This window comes from Henckelia pumila, chromosome 2 (assembly GCF_033568475.1).
Source record: "Henckelia pumila isolate YLH828 chromosome 2, ASM3356847v2, whole genome shotgun sequence".
Lineage (NCBI taxonomy): Eukaryota > Viridiplantae > Streptophyta > Magnoliopsida > Lamiales > Gesneriaceae > Henckelia > Henckelia pumila.
This window is the reverse complement of record NC_133121.1, coordinates 105764951-105787707: the sequence shown is the minus strand read 5'-3', so window position 1 is coordinate 105787707 and position 22757 is coordinate 105764951. Positions and strand designations below refer to the sequence as shown.

General features: G+C 32.9%; 3 protein-coding genes across 3 annotated transcripts; 2 read left to right on the top strand and 1 right to left on the bottom strand.

The window, feature by feature from the left end:
- Positions 1-846: 846 nt before the first annotated feature.
- Positions 847-7299, bottom strand: LOC140882671 (uncharacterized). The gene is made up of 9 exons (XM_073288810.1): positions 6689-7299; positions 5011-5196; positions 3743-3835; positions 3246-3428; positions 3056-3158; positions 2659-2832; positions 1620-2539; positions 1205-1545; positions 847-1126 (listed from the first exon to the last, which is right to left on the bottom strand). The coding sequence occupies exons 1-9, from the start codon at positions 6908-6910 to the stop codon at positions 1063-1065; spliced, it is 2286 nt and encodes a 761-aa protein (XP_073144911.1). The 5' UTR covers positions 6911-7299; the 3' UTR covers positions 847-1062.
- Positions 7300-12652: 5353 nt separating this feature from the next.
- LOC140884940 (non-specific lipid-transfer protein 1-like) lies at positions 12653-13496 on the top strand. Its single transcript, XM_073291850.1, has 2 exons — positions 12653-13067; positions 13301-13496. Exons 1-2 carry the CDS (start codon positions 12709-12711, stop codon positions 13308-13310), a joined length of 369 nt encoding a protein of 122 aa, XP_073147951.1. The 5' UTR covers positions 12653-12708; the 3' UTR covers positions 13311-13496.
- A 3686-nt stretch (positions 13497-17182) lies between these two features.
- LOC140885210 (non-specific lipid-transfer protein 1-like) lies at positions 17183-18076 on the top strand. Its single transcript, XM_073292156.1, has 2 exons — positions 17183-17602; positions 17795-18076. The coding sequence occupies exons 1-2, from the start codon at positions 17226-17228 to the stop codon at positions 17802-17804; spliced, it is 387 nt and encodes a 128-aa protein (XP_073148257.1). The 5' UTR covers positions 17183-17225; the 3' UTR covers positions 17805-18076.
- Positions 18077-22757: the final 4681 nt, after the last annotated feature.

Here is a 22757-nt window from a genome sequence, read left to right as displayed (position 1 = left end):
TTGCGTATTTATGCAATACGTTTTTTAAAAATAAAAACAAACAAATTGAGAAAAATTTTGAAAATTGTTTTTTGTTTTTTTACTTTTTTTGTAAATAAATAAATAAATTTTATAAACGTGAATTTTTTGTAAATAAGTAGTTATCAATTAACAAAATAAAATAATATTTTGGTAATTAAATATATACTAAATGATAAAATAAAGAGGAGTTGGTCATACCAATCCCTCAACTTTAATAAAATAAAATAGATAATACAACTTGTAAATAGGGACTAGGGTAAATAGATGTTATTGAGTTTTGAAAATGCAAGATCATGTGCTTGATTTTTGAAGACATATATGGGGTAAAAACCCAGTAATCTCATAAATAGGGTAAGTAGGATTTTGTTATTTTTTAGAGTTTTTCGATGATGTAAAACACAGAGACAAAGATTCTTATTTCATCAACTTAAAGAAAATAGATATTAATTATTCACTTAAATTAAATAAATATACACGAGCATATATGAACTTTTAACTTTCATAACTGGAAGTCATATTATATATATATATATATATATAGAAATGATACCCTGCACCCTAGGTGTGCAGGGTAACATGAGTACCGCATACGTGGCGGTCCATGATTGATCAGCCAGTTTTTGTAAAAAACAATTGTGTGGTTGTGGACGCGCCACGTAGACAGGTGCCCACAGGTGTGCAGGGTATCATTACTCTATATATATATATATATATATATATATATATATATATAAGATATGTATTTTTTAAGAAGAACGCTCCATATCATAAACGAGGGCACAAAAAAAATCAAAAGAGAATTCAAACAACATATGCCCTCTATATTCATTTTCTTCAGTAAGATACACCTTTAATGAAAACTATAAATGAACACATCTCCAACAACATAACCAATTCTGGCTAGTTTCTGATTGAAAAGGATTTTTTTTTAAAAAAAAAAAAAATTAATTTCTAGCAATTAATGAGGTTAGCAAAAAGACATGTGGTTTACAAATTTTCTTGCATGTAATTTATGCTTACAGCGGCGGCATAACACCACATTTAGAAAGACAAGGGAGGAAAATCGTCATCATCTTTAAGTGAGTATGAAGACCTCATTGCGATCCTACATTTTCAGGGTAGAGAAATGCTCAAACAAAACACGAGCAACATTTAGTAATCAGAGTATCCCAAGATTCTTTACCTATCATGTTCCTTGCTGAATCCAGGTTGTGGCCTTTGCGTAACGGGGAAACCTCTAGGAGAAGAAGAGACGGGTCTCTGTCGCCTGCTTATTTCTTGCATGGAGGTTCCAAACGCATGCCCAACCCCAGATTCAACTGTTCCCTCGGGCTCTCGTTCATTAGAGTGAGGAGGAGATGATGGTTGGCGGCTTTCAGACGATGGTGCTGGCTCGTGCGGGCTTCTGTCTAGTATGCTTGGCTGGATATATGTTGGGTTCCGCTCGTTATTATGGGGAGTTCTTGGTGGAGCCTCACTCCTTCCCTTCAAAGCTGAAGGTCGATACCCTTGTGGGGGTTGGTTCTGCACAACAAATGCATTCAGGATCGGAACCTTTTTTTCACAAATTTAACAGGGAAAGCGTGAAAAATATATACCGTATTGGGAAAATATGTTCCTGTGCCTCGGGGCTTTGGCATATCTTCCCATCCAAAGGCCAAACCTGGTAGCAGTAAATGTGGCATGGCATACACTGGAGAACCCGGATGGAAGCTATTGGGATGTCGGAACGAAAGCCCATTGGTCGGCAACTGTGATGGAGATTGGACATCATCCTGAGGATTTTGGATCTGAAACAAAGGGGGGCTTCGAGAGGGAGGCAACAGTGAAGAAGGTACAGCTAATGTATATCTATGACACCGCCGACCATATTCTAACCCACACGAAAAACTTTCATAATCCCCAGTAAGATCTACCGAGAAATTCGACGAGTCAGGTGTCCCACTCCTACTAGCCGAACCCTGATCCCATTTCATATTATTTGAATGTCCAGAAAAAGTCAACGGATTTGCACCATCTAAGAGAATCGCATTTGTCTTAACGGAAGAAACACTCTCTTTAGTATCATTGCAGTGATCTGAATCTGAGTTTCCGCTCCTTGTACTCATTTTTGAATTGGAGAAAAAGAGGTGAGGGGCGGCAAAAATGGGCTTGTCATGGGCACGGGCACGTGCACTCTCCACAGTAATTGGAACCATGGCATCAGGAGAGTCACTGGAAATCCTAAGGCCCTGCATACCTGAAGTAGCAAGCTCCGTTGCGAAGTCGGTCTGATTAACACGTGTTTCGTTTTTTTGCAACTCTGCCTTAGAAACAGGTAAATCGGCGACGGTACCATTGCAAGTAGGTGGTGGAACAAAATCTTGAACATCATGCCTTTGTCCGCATCCATGCCTAGCCATAGAGTCTGAAAAGAACTTATGCAGCTCCTTAGGAATTACATGTTCAGGCTGCAAAAGTATTCGATCAAGTCTCTGAGCACCATAATTGAAAGCGCTGCGAATCCGGTAAAAATTTGCTGTACAAAGATAAGCAGACCATATGATGCAAAATTAGCAAGAAACTGATGGGTTTTCATGTGAAATAATAAGGAAGATTAAATAAATAGTTTAATCCAACAATTCCAGTCCATGCTACCTTTGTTGACACTACGGCCTAGATTATTCGTCTCCTTTAAGGGATCAATTATGTTTAGATGCTTCTGCTGAAATCCACGTGAATTTGTCGAAGGAATCGAGAATGCTTTAGTACAAGAACTTAAGAAATCATTATTCAGCATTAAGTCACCGCGACAGTCTTCCACTATCTCAGCTGCAAATGAGAGAATGAACAATGGTTTAATTTTAATCTCGAACATCATGGTTAATGGCATTTTAATCTCGAACATCATGGTTAATGGCCTAGTGCAACATAACGCTCGTGTATTCGTGTTTCGCACGAATAGCGCACACTATTCTCACAAATGGTGCACTATAGTGCACATAGTGTGCACTACAAAGTTATTTGGGCCAAAATTAAAACTATGGTTACTTACGCACAACATCTGGCAATGACGAAAGTCGAACAGGTCCTTTTAAGCTGATACAGTAGGTTTCCCAGTCAAATTTGCTGAAGTAGTCCAAAAATTTATGTAAAACCTATTTTCAGAAATTTCAATAATCAGGGTCTTTTTGTGAGGCACAATCTAAACGCTAAAGAGAGTAACTTTCTTAGGAAGCACTTACAGATAAAGGGCCGTTTAATGTCGAGTAGAAGAGATGGAAGATGTACAAAACCATAATCTCCAGCGCATATGTAGAAATCAATCCATGATGTCCACCGAGAATTCGACTTTCATAATAGCACCATGCTTTGGTCAGTATAATACTGCGCTTAAAGAGATTATCTTTGCCAATGAAGCGATCAACCTGAAACATAAGAATGGTAAAAAGTCCATGAGAAACTATACGGGTCTGCCCTTCTTAAACATAATTAGGAAGAAGAGTAATAATATAATAATTAATAATTATAACAAGAAAATGTACCATTCATAAAATCTGAAGTTTTGTATAGTTGATTTAAGAATCTATCATAGTTAAATTAATGTTCGACTTAATTGGACTACATTAATCAACAAATACTAAAATATTAAAAAAAATAAATCATAATTATGATTCTCGACCAGGTGAGTTATGAGTAGATGTACATATCTTAATTACTTTAACCTTTTAGGTAACTTTACCTGCTCAAGAAAACACAAAGCAGATAGGCCACCAATTTGATTGAGGGAGATGTCGACAACAATATCCTGAACAATGCATTTCACAACCTTAACCTGCACCAGAACAGTTTGAGGTCAAGAATCCCGAGAAAAGAGCACACCGGGCCATAAAACACCTTCAAAAGAATTTTCAAATCTTGATTAGAAATTGGAATAAAAAGAATGGCACTGGGGACATTCAAAGTTCAATAAGGTATCAATTTAGCACAGAACTCACTCTGAATGACAGCATTCTGAATTAATAGAAATTAGGATCATGAACAAAACCAATGTATAAGAAAAGAAAGCATGCAAATTAATTCAAGTGCAGACAAAGTTCTTATATTATGCAAGGGGAAACTTATACACCGTTTATTTTCGATTATTTTCACATTTGCCCTAATTTTAAAACATTGTCATATACGGAGTTGCCATAATATTGCATTTGCTGCAAAAGAGAAATCTTATCCTCATTCACATGCAGTCAGCTGCTAGGTAACTTCTCTTCCACTCAGCAGCCTGTCACGGTCATCTGTATCACCAAATCTACACCGCTAAAACAAGTTATTTTGACCAATACATATTCCAAGTAGCAAGAAGCTTGGTTCCTGTCAAACATGCTTGAATTCCGGTTTAGTGAATTAAGAGACAAATATTCAGAGAGCTTCTCCCAATGAGTCTAACCAGCTCAACCCCAAATTAATCTGGGCTCAATATGGCTCCAGGAGTTGAGATGGGTAAGGGTGCCTCTGGACCAAAAAACCATGCTATTTTGTCTACCTTTTACGCATGATTTTGTATTTTGGATAGAACATGCCCTCTTTGCTAACCTTAAATTATGTAACAATTACCTCGACAGCTCTCAAGCTGGCATTTAAATGCATTCCAACTATAATAAAGAGCTACACAAAAAGATATCTTTTTCTCTGAAAATACTAACAAGATGTGCTTAACGGTTATGTTACCCTCGTATGTTTGACCAAATGCAACAGACTATTGCATGTCATTTACATGCTATCAGCTATTTGTTGAGGTTTCATTTCATATGATGCCTCTACCTTAGTTTCCTACTATTTGATTCATAAGGATTAAGGACAAAATGGTGCACCAAGCAACCAATCATGCTGGACCATCAGATCTAAGAATTACAAAATGGATTGCGGAAGCAACAAGGAGTAGATATTGCGAAAAATGACAAGTATGTTGGCAAGGCCTGAATTTTGAAGCAAAAAATTTAGTAAGATAGAAACCTCAGCATGAATTAGCTGGACATCCTTTACAACAAACTCAGCTGCCTTATTTTTTGCCTCCTCTTCCAGAGCAACTCTTATTTCATCAGCCAACTTATCTTCACTATTTGCACCCCCAAAGGCAGTCAAATCGATGTCTCCATCAGGGAGATAAGTTTTTAATGGCACAGATCCATAAGGAAATACCTGCAAAGTCCAAATCTTTAATGTTACAAGGAAAAAGGATCGATTGACCAGAAAAACTTGCATGCATCAATCACCAAGAACATGGATGAGTAATAAAGGCACAAAACAGGTAGTACAATCCAATCAAGGATAGTAAAAGAATTTAGTAACATTCTACTTTCTTCGCAGGTTTCTATCCAATCAAATCTAATAGGCCATAAATTCCACCATCATAAATGATACTGTTGCGACAATAAAAGCATTTGATAAATACTTATGAAGAAAATGGAAATCATGTCATTCCAACATGGCCAAAATTGACAATGCATTAGACTAAGCGGTGAGGTATTACCTGTTCTCACCGGTTTTCTGTTTTTCAAAGCAAACTCTGATTCTATCTTACACAAAATCTGACGGCGTTCAATTTGTCAAGAAAAATGTATTGCTTTCTCTGGCCCAAACAAACAATCATTTCTAGTTAGTTAACATGTTAAAACCTTCTTCTAATCACTAATCTGACGAAGTTACAAAGTTGCAAAAGCTGCTTTAATAGATTTTACAGCAGAAGACAGTATGTAACCACACATGATAGTAACCTTTTTTGTTCCATTTACCAATGACAACGATCAATTCCAGACCAGCACGTGTTGAGAAATTGTCAAATTGATGGAAAGATCTCTAAAAATATTAGATTCGCCTAGATAAAGGGCTTCCAAGATACCAATCACTCTTTGTTGCATGGCATGTTCGTTATTTCTTAAATATCAATAATGAAAGCAAATTCATACATGCTCGTAACGGTTTTTTTCCTTTGTTGATAACGACAAATTCCGAACAAGCACGTGTAGAGAATTGATGGAAAATTATCATAATTCTTGGATTCACCCTTATCTAGGTGAATCCAATATCCTAGATGCCTACCCTACTAGGCATGTTTCAAAACCTCTTAAAAATTCAATCGCAAAAGCTACTTTGATAAATACTATAACAACAGATGGCATTTTGCCACACATGATCATACAGATAACAGCAACTAATTTCAGGCAACAACATGTAAAGAATTGATGGATCGTTCTCGCAAATCCAGGATCCCAAGAACTCTCTAGTCTCTATTTCTTGGCAAGTTCATAACCTCTTAAAGGTCGACTTTTAATATCCTCAAGTTGTTTACATTCTTCAATTTGAACACACTCATTAATGACAACTTCATTTTCCACAAGAGCTATCCTTGCACACTAGTCTCTAAATGTGTCCAATGAAGATAGCAGAATATCGCTGAACAGCCCCATCGGTCAAAATCCAAACTAACACAAAAAATAAAGTTTAGAACAGACTTAAACAAGAGGACTCTGCACTTCAGTCTCCATAGAAAAAAAATTTCTCAAACCACTGAAGAAAGCATTAGCTCCGATACCTACACCCACAAATGTTGCAACTAGGAAACAAACCATGCTTCCAAATGCATCTAACAACATGCATCGCAAAAGATAGACTGTGTAATCAAACTTCATACCTCAGCACCAAGACGATTCCTAATGAATCTCTGAATATAATCAGTAATTTTCCGTCTCCTCTCTTCTGATGCAGCAGTTAGCTGGACCTTCTGGATTAGCTCACGTGCAACCTGTTCCGCCTGGGCCCAACGCTCCGGTCCAAAATCAAACTGATACGAGTCAAAAATCGAAGATGAAGGTGAAGTGACCTTGGCGGCTGCGCCGACCGGAAGATCAACCATTTAATCTTTTTATGCAAAACAGATTTAAAAAAAAAGTTAAATTATTTCTGCACACAACTGACGCCGTCCAACAAATCACCGAACCCTTTTAGATTAAAACCAAGAATCAAGTTCCGGTGTAGGAAAATCAAGAATCAGAAATGACCACAAAGATCAACAAAAGTTGTGGCTTCTTCCTCCCAGCCGCATGTGTGTGAAATGGGTTCTGAGCGAGAAGGTATAAGATTCGAGGAGATTAATGATTAGAGGGTCGCGAGGGTTTAAAGATCGGAAGAGAGATTTAGGGGTCCGTACGCATAATCACAAGTGATTCTCAGTTGAATTGTGGAATTTTATTATGCAAATCTGTCTTTGGTAAGACTGCTTTGGTGTGGTTTCTTGACCGCCGATTCTCCCTGCCTTTCCCCTTTTTCAAAATTATTATTATTACATTATTACATGCTTATTCCCAGAGGGTAAAAACTACTTTTTCTTATATTTATTTATTATATGTAATAATAATTTGCTTTTGTATAAATTATAATATTTTTATATTAGATAAGTTATTCGTTATTTTCATCGCATGTAAATAGATATCGTAACGATACAAATCTGATTAAAAGAGATATTCGTTATTTTCATCGTATGTCGATCGGTATTCATTATTTTGATAATAAAGTGATAATTTTCCCATTTTGTTTATGTGATTACGATATGATGCAAAATATGGATATACATAAATTAACCAAAATCAAAGAGTGAGCAATTTTTTTTCCATTTTTATGGAAAAAATGAATGTGCTTTTTGCATAACACGGAATTTTAATTGTTTGGTGATTGAATATTCGTTTTTCTTTTTCCTTCTTATTTAATATGCGTGCATATACATACATACATACATACATATACATATATATATATATAATAATTATTATAATAAAAAATAATAATAATAATAATAATAATAATGTATCTTCCGTGCACATCTAGAAAAAAAGGTGTAAAAAAAAAATTTGGCATGTTATGTATTAGTGTATACGGAATTAATTTCGCCACTCGTGAAATAATTTATGGAATTCATGTTGTTTTAGGGTGTGACACACAACACAATACTTATCGAGTTAAAACCTTTAAAAAAGAGAGAGAGAGTTTAAAACACAACATTGATACTCCGTGGATGTGTTTGTAATTTAATTAAAACTAGCATAATCGCACACGCGTTGCGTGTGTATAAAATCATACAATATATTTAATATTGTATGTTATATATAAATATTATTTTTTCAATAATACTTAAATTTATTTTTTAACATTTATAAAATAATATAAAAATAAATTTAAATTTTTTTTTATCAATTTATCTTATCTACAATGTTTAATTGAGAAAAATATGAAAATTTGAAATATCAAAATTTCAAAAAAAAAAAACAAATAAAAATAAAATTGTAATATTTATATTACATAAAGGCAATTTCGGAAATTTAAAAGATGGTGTCTCAGGGGGAGATTCTTTATATAAAGAGATAATATGAAATATTAAAATAATATGAAATATTATAAAATATAAACTTAAACACAAAATCAGATAGAGAAAGACACTCTAATAATTTTATACAAAATTACTATTACTATTATCTCTAAAATAGTAGTATTATTAAGGACGAATGTATCATACTAACCACTTTTGGTAAGTTGACGTTGATATGACTTTTTATCAAATTATAATTTAGCTCCGAATAAATTTTAAACATGGTGTCTCGTAAGTTTTTACTTTTTATATACTTATGTTATACTTTTAGGCTCCGTTTGGTTTGAGTGATATGATAAATAATATATAGATAAGTAATGTAATGTAATAAAAAAATAAATAAGAAATAATAGTTAATATAGTATTTGATTTGATTGATAAATTATAGTTTATTTGATTTGATTGATTAAATTTTATAAAAAAATGATAAATTACCATTTTGACCTTTTAACAATAAATAAAATATGAATAATATTATTTATAAGAGGTAATATAGTAATTTAAATTCAATGATTTGATTTATGTAATATAATAATTAATGATTTGATTGATGTAAAATAAATAATATAACGAGAAGAACGCATAATTAGATAAAATAAGTTGTGCATAATAATATATTAATAATATAAGCTACGGAGCCTTATTTTAATATAACATATTAATAGGGCTCGCGACTGCAAACCAAATTTGGCTCATACAGAATCCTATTGTTATCCAATTATCTCCGAAAGGGCTAACCCACGCATCACACGGCCCAATCACCACGTACTCGACACAATTTAACGAATTCAAACTCTATTTGAAATTGCTACAAAATACCATCAACTCAAAATCGAGGCAAGAGTTATATATTTGTGTTTATAATATGATATTTAAATATTTACATGGACTTATACCTATCAACACGTCTCACAGACATAAACACATAAAAAAAGACAACGATTTCTCATCGAATTATCTAATCTCGTCGTTTTCTCAATAGTTTCCCAACTTAGCTAGCTCCGAGAAGATGGCAGCAGCATTACTTCCGATCAATTATAAATTTATAATACTTAGAGAGAGCTTGGTTATAATATGCATGTATATACTATATATATACACATAGTACAAATTAATTCATGGTATTATCTATTTTATCTATTTTATTCTATTAAAGTTAAGTGTTTGGTATGACCAACTCTTCTTTATTTAATCCTTTGATATATTTAATTATTACAATGCCATTTTATTTTGTCCACTTTATAAAAATAATTAATTTATTTTAAAAAAATATTTTTCAAAAGTGTTCTCTATTTTTTTATTTTAAAAAAACGTATTGTATAAGCACGCAATGCATGCTCTGATCGACTAGTAGTTTATATTATTTTTGTCTATGTATATGGGTGAACAAAATTTTTAAAAAAAAAACAAATTTAAAATAATAGATTAGGTTCCAATCTTCATTATTGTGGTCCTGACCAGAGTTAGGAACAACAACAAATTACGATATAATAATAGGACAAATTTAATGATAATAAATAATTTCCAAATTTCGATCTTGAAATATTGGATATTTTTCTAGTACGCACTTTATATTTAATTTGTCATGTTTTATATATAGCATTAAAATATATACCTTTAAATAAGATTGTGAGTTCGATTCTTGTAACTGAAAAAAAAAAAAAAAAATCGATGCATATAGCATTTTGTTTTTTTATGTGACAATGTGTTGGTTAAAATAGGTAATTTTTATGAACATGGTCTTCTAAATCAGAAAACCATTTTCAAAAAAATTACCTATTTTAACTAACACATTGATACATATAGCATTTTGTTTTTTTATGTGACAATGTGTTGGTTTAAATAGGTAATTTTTTTGAAAATGGTCTTCTCTCCATTAATATATTTATAAAAATTACCCTTGTTAATGTTAAAATTTTGCATAATTATACATATGGTTGTACTTGCATCACATGTTTTAGCAAACGTAATTTATTTTATTTAAATAAGTGTGGCGTGATCAAAGTTAGAACTTTAATTTTAATGCCCCCTGAAAGTTGAAACTGTGTTTGCATATCGTAACTTCATTAATTATAGGGCGTTCTATTTTTTGATACATTTTATATAATCGTGACATTTGAAATTCAATCAACAATTCGTGATATGTTTTTTCCTTTTAATAAGATTATTATTTTAAATCATATATATTTGGCTCTTTGAGTTTATAATTTATAATTATTATTATATAGTGCTACCAAGCAATAAGTTAAGATGAATTGATGTATCAATTATATTACAAATACTTTCTCTATGTAATTTGTTATCTGAGTACTGAAGTTGAGATTTGTTTCGATAAATATGTAGATGGCTGGACGCCCGAAAGAAGTCCATTTAATATTTAAGGTGAGATATTTAATAAAAATTGTTGACATATTATTGACTCACTTTTAATAATTTTGAATTATTTGAACTATACATTAATTATAACATGATGATATCACGGCGTGGAAAAATCTCGCGCACGAACATCCGCAACTTTTCTCGGCGGTTTCATTACCGTGTGTCCCATGCCCAAAATTGGACACAAACAAATGTTAAGGTAATTGATGAATTAATTTTGATATAAATATCGTCTCATCAAAAATTTTATAGAGGTAAAAAAAATTTAGGCATTATAGAGGTAATTTTAGTGATAAATATACTGTCATGTCTCTCAAACAAAAAATAGTAATGATAATTTTTTTATTTAATAAATTTCAAAATCCAAAAATCCCATTTTATAAGTAAAAAATACTGTGTAAGATAAAAAAATATTTTTAAAAGTGTTCTCTATACATAGTTTTTAAAGTATCACTGAGAGACTTTTTTAATGTTTTTAGAATTAAAAAATATGAGTTAAGCAAGAATAAATGAACAATTTCTTAGTTATTTTTAATATCAAATCGTTTTTCAAAAAATAGTCGTCAAACACATTTTTAATAGGTTGAGCTTGTTTAATGAAGCTTGTTCGTTAGTAGCTAGGCTCGTGATTCCGCTCTTAAATGAAAAAAAAATAATGGTTTTGATATTTGATTGATAGATTTTTCACTTTTAATCATGACAAATATATAAAAATTTATTATTAGAATAAAATTAATAAATTTTAATAAAAATATTATATTTTTCTCTAAATATAAAATGTATTATTTAATAAATTTAATGAATACTTAAATTTATAATTTATACAAATTATTAAGTTTGTTTAATTTAGGCTCGATAAAAGCTAATAAGAATATATTCATTAAATAAAGTTCAAGCTCGGCTCGATTACATCCCTTAACTCTAGAATGTTTTTATAAAACTAGTTATGCAAACACATATTTATTAATCATAAAAAAACTGTTAAAATCTTTCATTAAAATTGCGTAAAATACACATTTTATAAAAACATTTTACAAATACTTGTTCAAACGAAACTCAAATAATCCAAATCAGCTAAATTAAACTTGCTTCGTCGTAATTCAAATTTTATCTGAAATAGAAAGTAATACGCCAACTGTATTTCATGATCTGTTTTGCATGCAGGGCAACCTGCTGTATAATTCCATAAGATAAGATCACCCACACTCTGCAATTTGCAAATTGCAAACCATCAAAATTAAATACGCATTCTCCAGAAACCTCATCGAAATTTAACAAGTCAAACCATCAAATCCACCAATTTTTTAAACATCTGTTTGGAGCACACACGTATTACTGGATACAAGTTTTAATTGAAGTAAATTAAATATTTTAATATTTCCTCTAATTTTAAAACAACCAATTAATGTTATATGTACACGGAATGCTACACGTTGAGTTACACAATGCATTTAAAATTACATGATTATCCCTGCATTTTATTTGAAAAAAAATCTTTCAAAAATACATGTAGGATAATCATGTAATTTCAAGTGCATTATGTAAACTAACATGTAACCCTCCGTGTACATGTAGCATTACCCTCATATAACTTAATTTTTTTCCCCTTCGTTTTTCATATTATTTCGAAACTTTAATTTAATTGGAAAAAAAAAAAGAAAAGAAACTGAAACCCCACGACAACAAAATTGATCAATTTCTCGTACAGAGTGTGCATGTGACACTTTTAAATGACATCCACTGGCTTTCTGAAATCGGTGGACACTATATTTATTAAGCATTAAATATTGAAACTACCACCAAATTAATTAAAATGCTACAGTCCCCAGCTAAAACAATATATACAAGCACAATGCAAGTTCAATTTCATTGTGTATGCATGTGTTTGCAATATTCAACAATAACATATTATAATGGCAATCAGCTCTCGTTTTGTGCTTAAAGCTATGTGCACGGTCCTAGTTGCGCTGGCGGTGGCCACGCCGCCCGCGGCGCAAGGGCAGATCTCTTGTGGGGCGGTGACAAGCGCCTTAGCGCCTTGCTTCGACTACGTGCTTCGCGGCGGCCAAACCGTGCCTAATAATTGCTGCAACGGTGTTCAGTCGCTGTACAAGGAGGCGTCCAGCACCGCCGCCCGGCAGGCTGTTTGCTACTGCTTGAAATCCATCACCAGTACGGTCGCCGCTCCTATCGTCGCCAACGCCGCAAGCCTCCCCAAGAAATGTGGCGTCTACATTCCATATACGATCTCCCCCTCCATCGATTGCACCAAGTACGTACCCCTACATAACCAAAAAAAAAAAATGATTCGAATTTAATTCGATATGACATTCACCTATTGAATGCGTAAAATCTGGCCTACTTTAGCCGTGTGCGCTCATGTTGGACGTGTCACGTGTCTACGTACCGTGGATGTTCACCGTATCAAAATTATTTATATAATATATGTATGTGTGTTTGTTCTTGAAATTGTTTAATTAATTCAATTCTAATTTATTGTTGCAGGGTGCGTTAATATACAGGGATCGTGTAAGGGGACAAGCAAACTAAGGGGATCTGCGCATGCAGGATGATTATTTAATTTTGATATTGTCCCGGAGGAAATTTAAGGTTTAAATATGTACTGTTAATTTATGGATGCATGGAGTAACTAATAATTACTTTATGTATGATATATCAATGTTAATTTTGTTTTGTTTTATTTTGTTTTGTTTAACATAGTAATTACCTTTTCGAGTAAATTAACATACTAATTAATTAATAATGTCTTCTTGTTTGACGCTGTTATTTGCACAAGGCCTCTAACTAAAATCTCAAATCCCTTTACATTATCTGATTTGTTTGAAAATGACAAACGTTGTAAGAAAATTTAACGAGAAGCATTATTAGCAACCAATTAGTCGATGTTTAAGTTTCGTTTGAACATGTATTTATAAATTATTTTTATAAAAGTATTTTTCAAAAGTTTTTCATAAAATATTTTACAAGTTGTTTAAGAATAAATGTTTTTGAACATTTTCATTTTTGTCTTCCATATATAGTTCATCTAAAACTATCTAAAAAAACATATCAAATGTTAATTATCACAATTTATATCAATTATCACATTTTATTATTTAACTTAAATTTTTTTTAATATTTTATAAGTGAAAAAAAAAACTTAAAATATGTGTTATGAGTAAAATTTTAAAAATATATTGAAATATTTTAAAAAATATATTTTTAAAAAATATTTAACTAAAATTTTACTCATAACCCATGTTTTAAGTTTTTTTTTCACCTATAAAATATTAAAACCTTTTTAAGTTAAATAATAATATGTGATAATTGATATAAATTGTGATAATTAAAGATATCAAAATGAGTCAGTACGGGTTGTATTAAGTAATTTCATGCAATTTGGCGTGTTCGGTGGGCCAATCTATCTCAGCCCATCCTTATTTAAAAAATCTTGGAACTCCGTTACCCACCAATCCACATCGAGTATTCGAAACATATCGAGAATAGAACAACATCTAAGGTAGTAAGGTTACATATAATTTCCGATGTAAAATCGAAATGCACTTGTTGGTTTCATATAATTTTCGAGGTATTGGATCCAATTAAGCTCGAAGGGATCGAATATCTAAATAATTCAAAAATTGAAGATATTTTTTGATCTCGCATTCAATCAAAGTATGATTCAATTTTTTTTTTTATTTTAAAAAATTAAAGTTAGTGAAGTCAAACAAAACTTTTGAAAACTTAAATTACCGAAATAAGAAATGAGAGGGACAAAAAAATTTAAAGTTAGTGAACTCAAACCAAACTTTGAAAACTTAAATTACCAAAATAAGAAATGAGAGAAGTTCTTTTTTTCTTTTTTTTTTTGAAGTTAAAAATGTGAGGAGTACTTAGGAAGTAAAAACAGTTATTTTTCCTTTTGAAACATAAATATGGTGGAAAGATTATAAATTTAAACGTAAATCTAAGCCTAAACATCTCAATTTATTAATAAAAATATATAAAAAAAATGATCGATATATTAAGGCAAGAGCAAAATAAATTACTTTGTTTGGGTAGCTTTAGTTGTTGCAGTTAATGTCTGGTTCCAGTTTTCACCTTTCCCTAGTTCCGATACAAATTAAATACGGTGACATTTATGAAATTAATGAGGGATGGCATACTGCACGAGAATGACACGCACTTAATTTTTTACATTTTCAATGTTGAGGCACAAGAAAAATCAATCGACCTCCCAATGAGAATCAACGGTGAATAATATTGGAACTAAATTTATAAAGTTAAATTTGAAATTTTACAAAGTAATTTTCTAATACTTAATAGAATACAAAATATTTTTAGTTTTTAAGTATTTAATGAATAGTGGTAAATTAATAAAAAGAATATAGACATGGAACTACATGTACACTCCTGTGAGATGATCTCATCCGTGAGACGGTTCAATCTTACCCATATTTATAATAACAAGTAATATTTTTGACATAAAATGTAATACTTTTTAATGATAACCCATATAAGAAATCCGTCTAAAAAAATGACCCTTTAGACTGTCTAATGGGAGTTTTTGTCATTTTTTATTTCAAATTTTCAAATTTTAACCATAGATTGCTCACAACCTGTTTGAAATCAATGTAAATATTTGCCAAAATATTTTTAAAATTTTAGGATAAATCTTGTTGTTCAATTTATCAATTTTCTATTTCAATTAGCTGAAATCCATGAAACTATATTTTGAAATTTCACATACTTTATTTTAAATTACATCACACTTAAGGGTAATGGTAAAATGTGAATTATATATGGAGTATTTACAAGTACCGCGAAGAAAAAGTTTATAATCGCTTTTTTAGAGATTGTTCCGTAAAAAAGAAAACAATAACCTTTTTTTTAGATGTTGCTACATTAGACCAATGTTCCTCTGATTCTTGGCCAACGTCGTATAAGCTTTCTCATTAATATGTTTAAACAAATGCAAGTATGTGATAATTCAAAGAAAATTCTGATTATTGTTAATATGTTGTGAAACATCAATGGGTACAAGCTAATCAAAGACAACAAAAACATTTATTTCTTAGAAGATCTTGTGGAAAAAATTTCGATCTCCCGATCACATCCTAAAATCTAATTATAGAAAAATGCATGAAGTTATAAGAATGAGAATTATAATCATAATTTAGACACATATATACATTTTAGATACCATATTGTTTTCAATTAATATTTTATACATATAAACCAAAAGACATTTAGGTAGTATTTGAGATAGCTAGCTTCTAAGAAGTATTTCTCAGCTTAATTTTTATTTACAAAATTTCAAAATTATGTGAAGGAAAAGCTGAGAGTATTGGTTGGACGAGCCTTAAATAACCTATAGGTTTTCTCTTCATAGAGATATCGGTGAAAAATCATTGTCGTCACATATAAATTCCATTTAACTTTCACATATATATGACATATGAGTCGACTATAGATACGTTTTTCGGAAGCAAAACAACGGATTAGAGATATAAATGGCACAACAAAAATTTTAGAGACATAATTAGAAAAAAAGTGAAAACTAGATATCACTGGAGACATAATATTAATTACTGGAAAATAATCATTGTCTTGCCTCGCTGTCCTATTTCCGACTCTTTCAGTTCAATCCGAGAATAAAAAAGATTCAATAGACTGAATCACACGACGTAAACATGCGAACTCTCTTGCTTGTGTAATAGAGAATTTTTATTGATGTAATTTTTTTTATTTATGTAAAATATGGAATGAGTAGGAGATTTTTAGTGAAATAAAGATGATTATTACATTTTCTCCATCTTTTATATAATATATAATATAATGTAAAATATGGAATGAGTAGGAGATTTTTAGCAAGGTTTTAAAAGGCGTGAAGCGCGTTGAAGCGTGGAGGTCAAGCTTAAGCGAGCTTAGAACGAGCTTAAGCATGAAAAACGTTTTAAATTTTTACTATAATTTTAATTATTTTAAGACAAATATTAAATAAAATGTTAGATTAACCATAAATATATGATTTAATAAATAATTCAAGTTCTAAACAATAAATATACATATTTATAAAAATGTTTTCATTTTAAAAAATAAATGAAATCTTCCGTTTTAAAAAGAGGTCGTTTAATTTCGCTACGCTTAAGCGAGCTTTTTAAAACACTTATTTTTAGTAAAATAAAGATAATTTTTACAATATCTCCATTTTTTATTTTTTTTATATAATAGAATATAGAATATAAATGTGTCAAATGTCATGAACAAAGCTTTGAATTAAAAACCCCAACTGTCCACCAACCAAAATGTTTGACTCATTCATTAATTTCTCCAAAAAGCCATTCGTTGCCCTCTATAAATTTAAACCTTGCTGACAAAACAAAGCCCATTCAAATACTCCAGTATTCTTAATCCCTCCGACGAATCAATGGCCAACTTCTCTGCAAGGACGACGTCGTTGAGGCCAGCACTACTACTGGTGGCGATGATCACCGCGGCGCTGATTGTTCCGGCGCCCCCTACGGCGGAGGCAGCGATTCCATGCAACTCGGTGCTGACCGCACTGTCTCCATGCCTCAACTTTGTTGTGGTCGGAGGTTCCGTGCCACCGGCGGAGTGCTGCTACGGCGTGAGGTCTGTCTACAACGCCGCCGCCGCCAAAGAGGACCGCCAGGCCGTCTGCTCGTGCTTGAAGTCTGTTGCCAGCTCCGCCCCCCCGAGCATGATCATAAACGCCGCCGAGATCCCCGGAAAATGTGGCGTCTCTATTTCTTTCGCCATCAGCCCATCCACTGACTGTTCCAAGTATGTACTTTAATCAACGTACATATATATATATGGGTCGATTCTATGCTACACTTGAGTTTTATACGAGATATTCGTATGAACATCTCGTACATATATATGCACGTATTTGATAGCCGTACTTTTTTCTGAGAAATCAGAATATAATTTCTTTGCATTTTCTGATATATTTGTTGTCTTGTTGTTTTGCAGGGTGAGCTAAATAATGTTATAAATGGAGTTGGAATGAAGATGTTTGCTTTAAAGATCAGATATTTTATGTTTGTTTGGAAAATATTATGGGACGTTCGCGTATTTGCCATATGATTAAGAAGTTTAGTTAGTATTAAGTAGTAATTTAGGGTTTGATTAAGCTATTGCTATTAGTCTATCAATTTAATGAAAATGTTTAATTTGTACTCGTCAGCTTTGTATGTGCCTCTCTTTTTGCACGTTATTATCAACTTTAAATGCATGCATGCATCACATTACATACACACGTGTATATTTATATTTTATATATATATATATATATATATATATATATATATATATAGATAGATATAGCCCAGCCCATATATATTTTTTAAGTTATTATTACCTATATACGTTTTTAATTTAACCCAATATTCAATTATCGCTTGCGAAATCGGTCTTTTCATATTGTTTTTGCTTGAATCCATCATAATTATATTTCAACTGCTTCTTTAAATTACGTAATGCCGACTAATTTGAAAAGCTCTATTAATCTAAGGATTTTAAATAATTTTTAATGGATATAGTAGATTCTAAAAATTAAAATCCAATATTTTGTATTTAAAAAAAATACATCTTATATTAAAGTTATTATCTCACACATGGTTGACGTAAGTGCGCGTGTTATGAGCCTTTGAGTGATTTGAGCTATGCTGGATTATGGGCTTCAGAGTTTAAATTTTGCTTTCGGATGTAGCTATTGTTGATTTTTTTCATGTTAGGAGAACATCTAATGTTGTAACTTGTAAGAAAATAATGGTTGCAAATAAGTAGTTTGAGTTGTCACAAGGTGTTGACAACACCTATAATAACACCTTGAGTAATTTGCAGCGGAATATAATTTAAGCATGTATAAAATAAACAAGCAACCAAATAAATAGACTCAAATGAATTAAGCAAGAGTATAAAATACTCTTGCAGCGACTCAGGGCAAAACTTCACTAGAAACCTTTTAAAGAGTTTTACAAACCCTAAAACTAGTGACTATTGTAAAATCAATTTCTCAAAACAAGTGAGAAAATAAACAATAAAGTTTCTCCTAAAAACATTCTATATGAAATAGAATAATGGAAAACATATTAAAGAGAGAAACTATTGAAGCCAAAACACGTGAGCAGCACACTTCTTCGATCAACAATCTTTGAATGTTCTTCACGACTTCAAGCAATCACGACCGGTACAAGCTTCAGCAGATCTTACTCAACGTACGTATCTTGAAGCTTTCTGAAAACTCTCTCAGTCTCTCTATGTATCGATCTCTCTATATTTCCGTCCCTTCCTTGTGCACGCAAATCTTCAATAAATAGACCAAAAATCCTCCTTTAGAATGTTTCCTTGTAAGCGTAGGACTCTAGATCTTGATCAAGACAAATCTACACAAAAAGAAATTTAAATCAATAAAAATATGATAATAATATTCTGATAACTTTATTTAAAACTTAAAACAAGTTATTCAAAGAAATAAATAACTTCATGTCCAAGAAAGGCAAAAGATATTAAATAAAATCTTTTTCAAACTAGGATGATTTTAAGGAATAAAATATTCCTTTCAATCTCCCCCTTTTTGCCTTTCTGGACAAAACACAACTAAACTCTCCCTTAATCAAAACTCCCCCTGAATAGATTCTCCGCCTGAGTATAAGCAGAGGTGTTGTCATAAGATGTTGGTAACATCTAGCTATGATACCTCAAATCAGAAGATATAAGTGCAAGGAGAAATAATCATACGAAACAACAGAGAAAACACCAAAACAGTTTTGATTAGGGTCAGAGCAAATCAGAGCAAAAACAGAACTTTTAACCTTCAATAAAAACAAATAAACTTAGTAAAACCAAAAACTATGATTAAAATTGATTGCTCTCTGAGTCAACTTCTTCACTTCCTTCTCCCTCTTTTTGTTCAGAAGGGCCAGCTCCACTTAAAAGAGACTCATAGTGAGCCTTTAACCCTTCGTAGTAGGCAAGGTCAGCCTTTGCTTGTGCAATCTTCTCCTCAGCATGCACCAATTGAGCGTGAATGAACGTCGAATCAACAGCTTGAGCAGCAGAAGGGGGTACAAAAACAGCAGCAGCAGAGGAGGTGTTGGCAGAACCTGCCATAACACCTGCATAATCAGCAGTCTCAGACCAAGGAAGGTCTATCTTCCTATTTCCTTTGAGCAATGCCGGTGCAATCTTTAGCAACTCCCCAGGCTCAATAAGTACTTCATCATCATCTTTCTCAATTTTTTGAGACAGCAACATAGAGTAAATGAGTGATGGATAAGGCAACTTCAAAGTAGGTTGAGCACCGTCTGCAAATGCCATGACTATGTCAAACATGAGTCGGCCATAATTGAAAGCAATTCCAATACCAATAGCATACAAGACAGGGGCTTGATGCTTGATAATCACACTGGAATTTCCAGATGGAGTCCAGGTCTTCACGACAGTTTTATGAAGAACAAAGTAAAAGGATGTAAGCTTGGCTGCTGACAATTTCTTAGGATGTGCTGGGTACGCAGTGGCATGCCCCCCAGTTGTAATGCCCCGATTTTATTATAATTGAGTTTAATAGAGATAATCAGAGTTTTTTTAGTGATTGAGGATCGTTTTGATATTTAGCAGGGGGTTACTTTGCAAGATTGGAGAAATAAAGGACTGAAATGCAAAAGATGGATTTTATATATTATCTTTAGGCAACTTGCCTCATCATCTCCATCACATCACTCCATCCCTCTCCCTTCTCCTCTCCCCCATTTCGTACGTATTGATCGAAGCCATGGGAGATGCCATTTCAAGCTTTTCTTCCGTCTGATTCGCTCAATCCGACCGTCAGATTTCGATTCCGAGTTGAGTTTCACGATCACCGCAACGAGGACTTCATTTAGACGTAAGTTTTGCTACGATCTCTTGAACTTCGATTTTGTTGAGTTGTCAGAATTTGATAATATTGGAGTATGTCGTTCTTGAGCTAGTATAGATCGTGTATTCGAAGTCGGTTTGGAAAAAGAACGAAGTTTGGATTTTATATGATTTTTGAGACATTAATTCAAAAATGGTGCTTTTGATTGAGGTTGGAATTGAGTTGTTTGGATGTTTGGTTATGATATTCGAGTTGTTATGATTGTTGTTGATGATTTGAGTTTTTTCGGATAGTCGATTTATAGCCGTTATGCCGTCGAAATCGAGTTTGAGTTATCGGTTTTGGTTCGGTTTGATTGGTATATCGAATTTGATTGAGTTTGAACTCCGAGTTGATATCGAATCCGTGTCTCGATGTTTTGACAGTTGATTAGAGATTGGAATTGGAGGACTTGGAGATCGGTTACCAATCGAAGAGTTGGAAGACGGTATAGATTGTTTGATTTATCGACTTTGAGTTTCGAATTGTTTAGAGTTTGAATCGAGTTGTCTTTTGTTTGACAGGATTGATTGAAGCTTCGAGAATAAGGTAAAAGTCGACATTGAAATGAATGGGAACGAATACTCGAGATCGACTTATTCTCGAGTTCCCGAAAATCACATACTACATATTTATTTGCTTGAGTGAATTTGATTGTTATTCTATTTTCACTTGCATTCATATTGAGTCGACTTTCGATTCGTTTTGAAATTAGACGTTTTAGGGAGCTATATTGAAGTGGCTTTGGATTTCGAGTTTTTTCAATTGCCAGAATACTTCTTATAGTTGCTCTGAAGTCTAGGGGATCGAGTTGCTCGACTTCCACCCCGAACGGGTGCGTCGGTGAGTTGTCGTGAAGACTTGACTCCGGGATCCCAACTGAGTACCGATCGATTTTATGATTATCTGACTTGATAATCTCGACTTTTAAATTCATGCATTCATTCAATATCATTTCGATGTTATGATTTATGTTGACACATTTCGATTGAAGTGTTTATTTGATATTGAGTGCATGTCTCTTTTACTTAGAAATTATATTTCTAACCGGATTATTCCGGCTGTTGTTTTTGTTTTGTATGTGTAACTTGGCAACAGGAGGATCAGGAGCTGGACCGAGTCGTCCTGGTTAGCTTGGGGGTGAGATTGATAGAAGTGAGACACCGTGTATCTTAGGGTCGTACCTTTTGGAGTTGTACTGTTTTGTTTAGTCGAACGAACCCCTACCGTCAAACTTGTACTGTTAAACATCGTTTTGTTGGTGTTTCAACTCCTTAGATCTCATGGATTTTTGATGTTTGAACCTGGGTTGCTTGGATTTTGGATTCGAGTTCGTAAAGATGTATTTTTATGCTTTGGTTTTTCTGCAGCCGAGTTGACGGCGTGGGCACGCTGGGGTAGGCGCGGGCGCGCCTTTGTTTTGCGAGGTCACGGCGCGGGCGCGCTGTTTCTTGCGAGGTCACGGAACGGGCGCTCGGATTATTGGCGCGGGCATGTTTTCCTTTGCGAGACTCCGGCGCGGGCGCGCTGTTGTTAAAAAAAAAAAAATTTGATTCGTTTTTACGCGACTCTTCGTGTTTGTTTTTGTTTAATTATTCGAGAATAGGAGATTAGAAACGGGGTCTCACATTAAGTGGTATCAGAGCGATAAGATTCTTGGATTTGAACTAGAGTGAGCGGGGTAGATCGAGTCCGCATGAATTGAACTCTCGCATGTGATTGATTTATTTAAATGATTATTTTTAAATACGTGCGAGCATGCTTTATTGATTCTTGATTTAATTGAATTACATGAGTTGTGATTTAATTTATAAAGCATGAATTACGTGATATATATTTGCCCTTGTGCTATTATCTGTCACTGTATATCGTTGAGATTCATGAGTGCTCAGAGCAGAGTTTTGGAGACCGAGGTATTGAGATTGAGTTTGAGATATTGTATCCTAACCCCTTGATATCAGATGGCACCGCGACGATCTTTGAGAAGGAATCAACCACCTTTGACTCCTCCTTCTACTGAGAATCCTCCGCCAGTTA